This window comes from Nycticebus coucang, chromosome 3, assembly GCF_027406575.1.
Source record: "Nycticebus coucang isolate mNycCou1 chromosome 3, mNycCou1.pri, whole genome shotgun sequence".
NCBI classification, from domain to species: Eukaryota; Metazoa; Chordata; class Mammalia; order Primates; family Lorisidae; genus Nycticebus; species Nycticebus coucang.
In genome coordinates this window covers 59,726,265-59,736,925 of record NC_069782.1, presented here as the reverse complement: position 1 = coordinate 59,736,925, position 10,661 = coordinate 59,726,265, and the positions used below count along the sequence as shown (strand labels likewise).

Here is a 10,661-nt window from a genome sequence, read left to right as displayed (position 1 = left end):
TGCAGGTTCCTTTTGTTACTGAGTTCAACTTTTATTCCATGGTGGTCCGAGAGAATGCAAGGAATAATTTCTATTCCTTTAAATTTACTTAGGTTAGACTTGTCACCTAAGATGTGATCGATTTTGGAGTATGTTCCGTGGGCTGATGAGAAGTATGCGTATTTCATTTTGATGGGATGAAATATTCTGTCTATGTCTGCTAAATCCAAATGTTGGATGGTTAGGTTTAAATGTAAAATTTCTTTGCTCAGCTTCTTATTGGAGGATCTATCCAAAACTGCCAGAGGAGTGTTGAAATCTCTGACTACTATGGAGCTGGAAGAAATCAAATTGCTCATGTCTGTTCGAGTTTCTCTTATAAATTGAGGTGCATTCTGGTTAGGGGCATAAATATTCATAATTGAAATCTCATCATATTGCGTATTACCATTAACAAATATGAAGTGACCGTTCTTATCCTTTCTTAGTTTTGTTGGTTTAAAGCCTATTGTGTCTGCAAATAGAATTGCAGTGCCTGCGTTTTTCTGGCTACCATTTGCCTGAATTATGGACGACCATCCTTTCATCCTGAGTCTATATTTATCTTTTAAGGTAAGATGTGACTTGTAGTCAGCAAATATCTGCCCTAAGTTTTTGTATGCAGTCAGGTAACCTGTGTCTCTTTAGAGGACAGTTTATGCCATTCACATTAATGGAGCATATTCGTAAGTCTGGTAAAATTTTGGGTACTGAGTTTTTCAAAACTTCTGTGGACATTATTAATCCTTTCACCACTGTGGAAGTTGGAGTTTGAACAAAAGTTTCTGAGTGAGTTTATTTTTGTGGCAGAGGATTGGACTTGTCATTATGGAGGATAGATCTGAGAATATCCTGAAGAACTGGTTTGGTTATGGAAATTTTCTTCAACATAAGAATGTCATTAAAGTATTTAATTTCTCCATCATAAATGAAACTCAGTTTAGGTGGATACCGGTTCTGGGGTTGAAATTTATTTTATTTTAGGAGATTAAAAGTTGATGACCACCTCTTCTGGCTTGAAATGTTTCAGCAGAGAGATTTGCAGTCATTCAAATATTCTTTCCTTTGTAGGTAATGGATTTCTTATGTCTGGCTGCTTTCAGAATTTTCTCTTTCATATTAACACAAGTGAAGTTGATTATGATATGCCTGGTGGATGTCTTATTTGAATTGAGTCATGCTGTGGTTCTGAAACTGTCTGCTATCTGAATTTCAGAATCTCTTGGCATGTGTGGAAAATTATCTTTCATAATTTCATAGAGAAGAGACTGTGCCTTGTGAGGCTACTTCATCACTTTCAGGGATTCCAATGAGCCAGATATTAGCCTTCTTTGAATTATCCCAGAGCTCTCTGAGAAATGATCCGTTTTTGCTCTCCATTTCTCTTCCTTTTTGAGAGTTTGGGAGTGTTGAAAAGCTTTGTCTTCAATGTCAGAAATCCTTTCTTCTTCCTGCTCCACTCTATTACTGAGGGATTCTACTGTATTTTTCATATCTTTGAGGGTTGCATATTCTTGCTTCAGAGTGTCAAAATCTTTGGTCATTTTGTCTTTCAATTCATTAAATTCTTGTGACAACTTTTGAATTTCTCCTCGAATTTTTAATTTGAACTTTTGAATTGCTCCTCGAATTTCTACTTCCAAATTTTCCTTTATTCTATTAATCTTGTTTGCAATCCAAATTCTGAATTCGATTTCTGACATTTTGTCCAGCTGTTTATGAATGGGATCTTCAGTTACATCTGCCATATCTTTCCTTGTGGGGTGGGGGGGGTGATCTATTCTGTTTATTCATGTTACCAGAGGTTTTCCGCTGATTCTGCCCCATGATTCTTTTACACTTTTGACTTTTCCCCTGGAGTTTTGTTGATGACCCATACAGTGCTACGGCCTGAGAAACTGGGGACCTATTTGGTGTGGTGGTGCTAAGTGGTTCTGTGTTGTTTCAGCTGGTCTTCATTTGACCCTAATGAAACAGTTACTCTCGATTGTAGTTTCAGCTGTAGAGAAATACCAGCAGTTAAGTCACCCCGCCCCCCACATGCAACAATTGGAAAAGGAAAATCAAACCTTCCTACAACCACACACCCAGGGCACCACTTGAATAGTCCTCAGGCAATTGGCTAAGTTCAAAAGATCCAAATCACTTGTCTCGGTCAGCACCTGTCTCAGGTATGAGAGTTTCAAAAGTCTCTGGGAACTGGATCGCAGGGGTCTGGTGACAACTCAAATATGACTTGCTCCGGTGCTCCGTGAAGTCTGGAGGACCCACCCAGCAAATAGAGTAGTCTGGGAAGGTTGATGCCTCCTTCCCCACCTTGCACCTTTTCCACACCCTGTCACTGATAACCCCGCAGGGCTGTGACTCAGTTGCCTCCAATGAGCAGATACTCCAGGGGTTTGCACCTGCCTGAATCACAAGGACATCTGTATATTCTCAGCCAGGCCATTGTTCTCTGCCTCTATCCAGCAGGGGAGGTGTGGCCTGACTACCTCAGATGCTTGATGGAGGCTGGGGAGAATTCACTCAATTCCAGCCCCGCCCCTGATTGATGTTACTGACAGAACAGAACAACTTTGTGGGAATTTGTTTCTGTCCCTGCTAAATTCCTCTGCAGAAGAGAAGCTGTTTTGAGTTCCCAGAACCTGTGCCTCAGGCCCTATCTTTACTCCTGCAGGGTTGTATTTGTAGCATGGTCAGTTCTAGCCTCTTGACTTCCTTTGTCTATAGGCTGATGATCCCCTGAGGGCCGGGTGCATCTTAAGCTCAGTAAAGCAGTCCTCTGTGTCAGCCCTGCCCTGGGAATTTCCCAGCTCTGCCTGTGTGTTTTCTAGTCCCCACACTCCACCCAGGCCGGTACTGCCACAGGCAGACCCTTTACTCACGAGGCCTATGTTTCAGTCCCAGATCTGTTCCTCGGTGGTTGCCTTCTTAGAAGATGCCCAGCCTCCTCTGGTTAACCAGGGAGACAGGGGTTGTGGCTTTGGAATATCCAGGGGTGGGCCATATTGTTGCCAAAAATGGCTGTTGCTCTACGTCTCAGGGCACTGCTGCTCCGGTGTGGTTCCCTCTCAGCCGAGTGTCATCTCCTCACTCCTGTGCCACAGAATCAGCACTGAACAGCTGCAGTCCAGGCCCTGTCCACACCCCTCGAGAAATCACCCAAGAATCTGGACTCCTGGGGGACAGACATCCAGACATCAGGGTGAGAGTGGAGGGGAGTGCTGGGAGCTCAGAATTGCAGGTCGAAACACCAAACTCATTGAGACCAAATGAGCAAATAAACAGATAAAAAGGCTACCAGGCACACAAGCCCACAGATGCACAATCAGAAACACATAGACATACAGAGACAAACAACAACAACAAAACAACTACAATGAAACAATGATAATTATAAAATAAGTGAGAAAAAAGGGTAAAAAACATACAAACAAGATGAACAAACAAACAAAAACCCTCTAGAAATCTGATGTTAGCACTCTCAGAAACCATAGGAAGGGCAGAAGAGGAAGACAGAAGCGGGGGGGGGAAGTGGTGTTCATAAAAAAGTTAAAAAAGAAGAAAGAAGAAATTGAAAATGGAGAAAATAAAAATAAAAAATATATTAAAAAATAATGAAAATTGATGATAGTTCCTCCAAGAAAAGATGAGAAAAATGGCACCAACCACAAAAATATTATTCTTGTATATATGTAGAAATATACATCTATATATGTGACATAGGGATCAACTTCTATAGGAATATATTTATAATGCAATATACTTTTTGAATTCCTGGTGGCGCTGTGAGTGGTTCCCAGGCTTATACCTCATTCACAGTTTATACTGTTACCACAGTAACCACGGTAACCTACCTGGCCAATCGCCATTTTGGAGTTTCTGTAACCACCCTACCTGGCCAATTGCCTAATTGTTGTGTGACCTCAGCTGCTCTGTTCCAGACAGCACTCGTATCCAACCTCCCAACTCAGTGCAGGAGTCCATGCTTCACAAATCTTTCCACTCTGCTCCCTTGTTCTCCTGCAAACTGGCAACTGCAATTGGCTATTGGGGAGGGTGCTGGTAGCCACCAGTTGCTGCAGGCTACCGCAGCTGCTGCCGGCTTCCAAGGCTGCTGCAGGTTCCCACAGGAGCTGTGGGGCCTCGCTGCCTCCACGGCTGCAGAGCACAGAAACCTTATACTCAGTTTCTGTGGCTCTGGAGTTTTAAGTCCAGCCACCCACCAGTTCTCCACACAGCCTGAACTGCCAGCCCACACCAATATTCTCCACCAGGAATGGCATGACTGCCATTTCGGACAATTCAAAATGTCTGTTTCCCAGGCAGGGTCCCTTCCTCTCAATTTTCCATCGAGTTGCTTAGTAACTTGTGATTCTGAGTGGCTCCCCTTTAGGGTGCCAAACTCTGCTCAGGAATAAATTTTGGTCAGATGGGTTTTGCCAGGAATTGCAAACTGCTGTCCTCTGTGAGGGAGGGGCCTGCTGGCCAGCACAGCCAAGCAGGGAAGATCTCTACAACAGGGTCTGTGGTTTTAAATTATACCTCATATACAGCAATCCACCAATTCACTGACCATCTCCAGCTGTCTGTCCACACCAATAATCCACATGGGGAAAAGGTCCAGACCCCCCTTTCTCTCAACTAATGACTTGGGAGAGCTGGGCTACATGTCTGTCCCATCCGCCATCATGCTCCGCCTCCATTAATGTGCTGGTTTTATATGCAATTTGAAATATTTTCATCGAACATGTTAACATAGCCTTCATGGCATTTTCTTAGTTAATGTGTTCAGACATTTATATTCTGCATTTAGTAAGTTTCACCTGTACCCTTCTAAGATGCACCATAGGTGTGGTCCCACGATTTACCCTCCCTCCACCAATCCTCCTCTGCCCTCCCCTCCCTTTCCCATTTCTCCATATTCTTGTGCCGTATTAGGGTTATAGCTTTCATATAAAAGCTATAAATTAGGTTCTTAGTAGGGCTGAGTACATTGGATACTTTTTCTTCCATTCTTGAGATACTTTGCTAAGAAGAATATTGTCCAGCTTCATCGATGTAAACACAAAAGAAGTAAAGTCTCCATCTTTCTTTAGGGCTGCATAATATTCCAAGGTATACATATACCACACTTTATGTTTTATTTATTTTTTTCTATTTAGTTTTTTTATTGAAGTAATATATAAACGTAGCTTTTAAAAATACTACAAGGCTTATAATAAAAACAGTAGTCCCTTGCATCAACCCTCTCCAACTTTCTTTTATTTTATTTACTTATTTATTTATTTATTTTATTTTATTTTTTGGCTTTTTAATTTTATTTCGTTGCTTATTTTTTTATTTCTTTATTTTTTGTTGTTGTTGAGACAGGGTCCCACCCTATGCCCCTGAGCAGAGTGCAGTGGGCATGGTGGCTCGCCACAACCTCAGACTCGGGCTGCGGGCACCCAGTGGCCTCAGCCTCCAGAAGCTGCTGGAAATACAGGTGCTCACTGTGGCTCCAGGCTGGGTTTTTCCATTTTTTTCATGAGTCAGGGTCTCACTGTTTTGTACATAGATCATAAATACATTTATGCCAATTTCAATGTGTTGATTATTTGTACAAATTGGAGTGCTTACATCATACTAATCAACATAGCTTTCACCCCATTTACCCAATTATAGCATTAGGACATTTGTGTTCTACATATGATAGATCCAACTTGTACTTGCAATGTGCTCCATAGTTGTGGTCCCCCTACTATACCCTACTATCACTTCCACCACCTCCCAATCCCTCTCCCTCCCATTCCCTCCTTCATCCAAGGCTAAAGTTGTGTTTCATTTTTCATATGCAAGTGTGAGTTATCATAAATTGGTTTCACAGTAGTACTGAGTACATTGGATACTTTTTTCCCATTCCTGAGATACTTTACTAAGAAGAATATTTTTCAGCTCCATCCGTGTAAACATAAAAGAGGTAAAGTCTCCATTTATTTACTGCTCCATATACCACATATACCACAATTTATTAATCCATTCATGGGACAATGGGCACTTAGGCTTCTTCCATGACTTGGCAATTATGAATTGAGCTGCAATAAACAATCTAGTGCAAATATCTTTTTTTTTAATGGTGATAACTTTGAATAGTTTTATAGTAACAACATACCAATTTTCGTATGTGTACATACATTTAAATAGACCATAAATACCCATATGGCAAAATACCTACCTCTTGGCAGAAAAAAACATCTTTCCAACTAAACAGCCTTAAGTAATACTGAGAAAAACAAATGTGAGGTAAGTTTTCATAAAAAGTGACTATACCCTATATTATTTTTATTGTAAAAATTCAAGTAGTTATAAAATCCTTGTCTCAGAACTCAAAAATGGAACTGTAACACACACCTTCAAATGAAACAATATTTTGATTATAAGTAAATAAAATAAATAGTTACTTCTGCTGAAATTCAATCATGCCATTATTTTCATGTATGTCTATATGGGATTTTCATTGTGAATAAGAAATATCTGTCCCTTTTTAAATCAAAGCATATTCTAATTATGAAAATGTTATTTCTTTTAAAAGATCGCTTTTAATAGGATACACACTGATTAGTATTTTAGTTTTTAGGAACATCTTTAGAATGAGTACTGGCCTTTTAACTGCATCAGTTGAAAAGTCAAATTCTATTTTTTTTCATTTTCCCTAGTTATCCCAAATCCTCTTTTCTCATTTTATGTTCAATGTGCAAGACTTTTAACTAGCACCAAGTAGTCCTCCTATAAAACCTAATTTTTTCAAAGTTATTTTCCAGTTTTCCACACTTTCCAGTTAACCCCATGGAACACATTTAATGAAAGTCATCTGAACAGAATCAATACAATCTGAATCAGAACAAATTAACTTATTTTACATTATGTAGTGACCTATGCAATCAAAATTCAATAACATTCAGTGTTCTCAGAACGAAATTTGTCCTTTTAACAACACAATATATATATAAACTAAATAGTATACAGTGCTCTGGAGTTGGCACTGAAAAGTAAAAAAAACAAAACAAAAACAAACAAAAAAAAAATCAACACTGAACTATTTCTTTCAGCCTTAATCTTATTTTCAACTCCTTTTATACCAGGCTGGGCAATGACCTTCAGCAAAAATAACAGAATAATTCTCTAACTAAAAAGTGTTGTTTTCAAATAAGCAAAGTAGTTTTACAATGTTCTCACATCCCCAAAAATGAGATATGAAACCCCCCCCCCACAGAAATTCTTCTGAGGTATTCCATCTTCACTTCTCAAGGGCATCCACAAGCAAGTGAATGCTCCTTTTCACTCCTCTCAATTACATGCAATGAGACCTCTCTTTGAATTTATGAAATTTGTACCACTTGCACCTATTGTGGGAAACTTCCTTTCCAAGGAGTCCCCTTATGCACAGGTTTTTGTTGCAGTCAGGTTCCTGAGCAGAAGAATTTGGTTATCAGATTCAGAAGTTTCTGCCGGAAATTCAGTTTGTCTCCCAGTCTCCTGAGCTGAGCAGCACACTCCTCTTCCAGCTCAGTGCGCGCGGGGCTTGGTTGCACGTTCTTACGCGCCTTCCTCCCGGCCATCTCCGCAAGTGCCGCCGCGAACGCTGCTGCGGATCCCGGGGTCTCAGTCTCCCAGCCCGAACACCTCGGGCGTCTGCAGGATGCCAAGTGCGCGCGGGCAGCCGGGCAGGACTGGGTGGCGGTACGAGAAAAACGAGAAGCACGGAGCTGCCAAGCAAGCACAGTCGTGCCGGAACCTCTGAGGTCCCTAGTGCAAATATCTTTATTGCCAAATGATTTTTGTTCCTTTGGATATACACCTAGAAGAGGAATCACAGGATCAAATGGCAGGTCTACATTTAGATCCCTGAATGTTCTCCAAACTTCCTTCCAAAAGGAACATACTAGCTTGCATTCCCACCAGCAGTGCGGAAGTGTGCCCTTTTCTCCGCATCCACACCAACATCTGTTGTTTTGGGATTTTGTGATGTGGGCTACTCTTACTGGAGTTAGATGGTATCTCAGAGTAGTTTTGATTTGCATTTCTCTGATGATTAAAGACAATGAGCATTTTTTCATGTGTCTGTAGGCCATGCACCTGTCTTCTTCAGAGAAGCTTCTATTCATGTCTCTTGCCCACAATGAAATGGGATCACTTGTTTTTTGCTTAGTAATAAGTTTGAGTTCTCTGTGGATTCTGGTTATTAGACCTTTGTCGGCACTATAACTTGCAAAAATTCGCTCCCATTCTGAGAGCCGTCTATTTGCTTTGTTTAGTGTGTTCTTGGCAGTGCAGAAGCTTTTTAATTTGATTATTTTCCAATAATGTATTTTGGATGTTGCTTCAATTGCCTGGGGTGTCTTCCTCATGAAGTATTCTCCCAGGTTAATTTTCTCAAGCGTTTCCCCTGTACTCTAAGAATATTTATAGTTTCATGTCTGTCTTAAGTTTAAGTCTTTTAACCAGTGAGAGTCAATTTTTGTTAGAGAAAGGTGTGGGTCCATTTTCAGTCTTCTACAAGTTGCCAGCCAATTCATCCAGCACCATTAATTGAATAGGGAATCTTTCCCTCAATTTATATTTTAAATAGGCTTATCAAAAATCAAATGATGGGCGGCGCCTGTGGCTCAGTGAGCAGGGCGCCGGCCCCATATACCAAGGGTGGCGGGTTCATACCCGGCCCCGGCCAAACTGCAACAAAAAAATAGCCGGGCGTTGTGGCGGGCGCCTGTGGTCCCAGCTACTGGGGAGGCTGAGGCAGGAGAATCGCCTAAGCCCAGGAGTTGGAGGTTGCTGTGAGCTGTGTGACGCCACCGCACTCTACCGAGGGCAATAAAGTGAAACTCTGTCTCTACAAAAAAATATATTAAAAAAAAAAAATCAAATGACAACAAGTGTCTGGGTTCACCTCTTGGTCTTCAATTTGTTCCATATATCTACCTCTCTGTTTTTGTGCCAGTACCATGCTCTTTGGATCACTGTTGATTTATAATATAGTCTGAACTCTGGAAGCATGATTCCTCCCAATTTGTTTTTATTTCTGAATAATGTCTTGGCTATTTGAGGTTTTTTCTGTTTCCATATAACATGAAGTACTAATTTTTCCAGGTCTTTAAAATATGAGAGAGGTGCTTTAATAGGGATTGCATTAAATCTGCAAATTGCTTTAGATAGTATAGACATTTTAACAATGTTGATTCTTCCCAGCCATGAGCATGGGATATTTTTCCATTTGTTAACATCTTCAGCTATTTCTTTTCTCAGAGTTTCATAATTCTCTTTATAGAGATCTTTCACATCCTTAGTTAGATACACTCCCAGATATTTCATCTTCTTTGGCATTATTGTAAAGGGAATAGAATCATTGATTATTTTTTCCCCTTGACTATTGGTGGTGTATATAAAGGGTACAGATTTGTGAGTGTTAATTTTGTATCCTGAGACATTACTATATTCCTTGATCACTTCTAGGAGTTTTGTAGTTAATTCCTTGGGGTTTTCCAGATATATAATCATATCGGCTGTGAAGAGTGACAATGTGATCTCCTCTGGTCCTATTTGGATCCCCTTGATTGCCTTCTCTTGCCTGATTGCGGTGGCTAAGACTTCCACTACAATGTTAAAAAGCAGTGGAGACAATGGGCATCCTTGCCTGGTTCCTGATCTGAGTGGAAATGATTTCAATTTTACTCCATTCACTATGATATGGGTTGTGGGTTTGCTGTAGATGGCCTCTATCAGTTTAAGAAATGTTCCTTCTATCACTATTTTCTTAAGTGTTCTGATCAAGAAAGTATGCTGGATATTGTCAAAAGCTTTTTCAGTATCAATTGAGAGAATCATGTGGTCTTTGTTTTTTAATTTGTTTATGTGATGTATTATATTTATGGATTTATGTATATTGAACCATCCTTGGGACCCTGGGATGAAACCCACCTGGTCGTGGTGTATAATTTGTTTGATGTGTTGTTGGATTATGTTTGCTAGGATCTTATTGAATATTTTTGTATCAATATTCATTAGAGATATTGGTCTATAATTTACTTTTGTTGTTGGGTCTTTTCCTCGTTTGGGTATCAGGGTCTTTTCCTCGTTTGGATATTTGCTTCATAGAATGAGTTGGGAAATAGTCCTTCTTTTCCTATGTTTTGAAAAAGATTAATTAATATAGGTACTAGTTCCTCTTGAAAGGTTTGGTAGAATTCTGATGTGAAGCTATCTCATCTCGGGCTTTTCTTTTTGGGGAGATTTTTTATAGTTGATGCTATTTCAGAGCTTATTATAGGCTTGTTCAATATTTCCACCTTTTTCTGGCTAAGTCTGGGTGGGTTTCATGTTTCCAAGTATTGATCTATTTCCTTCAGATTTTCATACTTCTTAGAGTTTTATGTAGCATTCATTAAGGATTTGTTGAATTTCTAAGGAGTCTGTTGTTATTTGTCCTTTGTCATTTCTGATGGATGAAATTAGGGATTTTACTCTTCAACTTCTGGTTAGGTTAGCCATTGGTTTATCTATTTTATTGACCTTTTCAAAAAACCAACTCTTTGATTGGTTGATCTGTTGTATGATTCTATTATTTTCAATTTCATTAAGTTCTGCTTCAATTTTAGTTATTTCTT

General features: G+C 39.9%; 1 protein-coding gene across 1 annotated transcript; it reads right to left on the bottom strand.

Annotated features, from left to right (window-relative positions):
• Positions 1-7,460: 7,460 nt before the first annotated feature.
• LOC128582593 (phorbol-12-myristate-13-acetate-induced protein 1-like) lies at positions 7,461-7,619 on the bottom strand. The gene has a single exon (XM_053586628.1). It carries the CDS (start codon positions 7,617-7,619, stop codon positions 7,461-7,463), a length of 159 nt encoding a protein of 52 aa, XP_053442603.1.
• Positions 7,620-10,661: the final 3,042 nt, after the last annotated feature.

Coding starts and splice junctions, on each gene's coding strand:
- LOC128582593 (XM_053586628.1), bottom strand. CDS start 7,619: ATGGCCGGGAGGAAGGCGCGTAAGAACGTGCAACCAAGCCCCGCGCGC.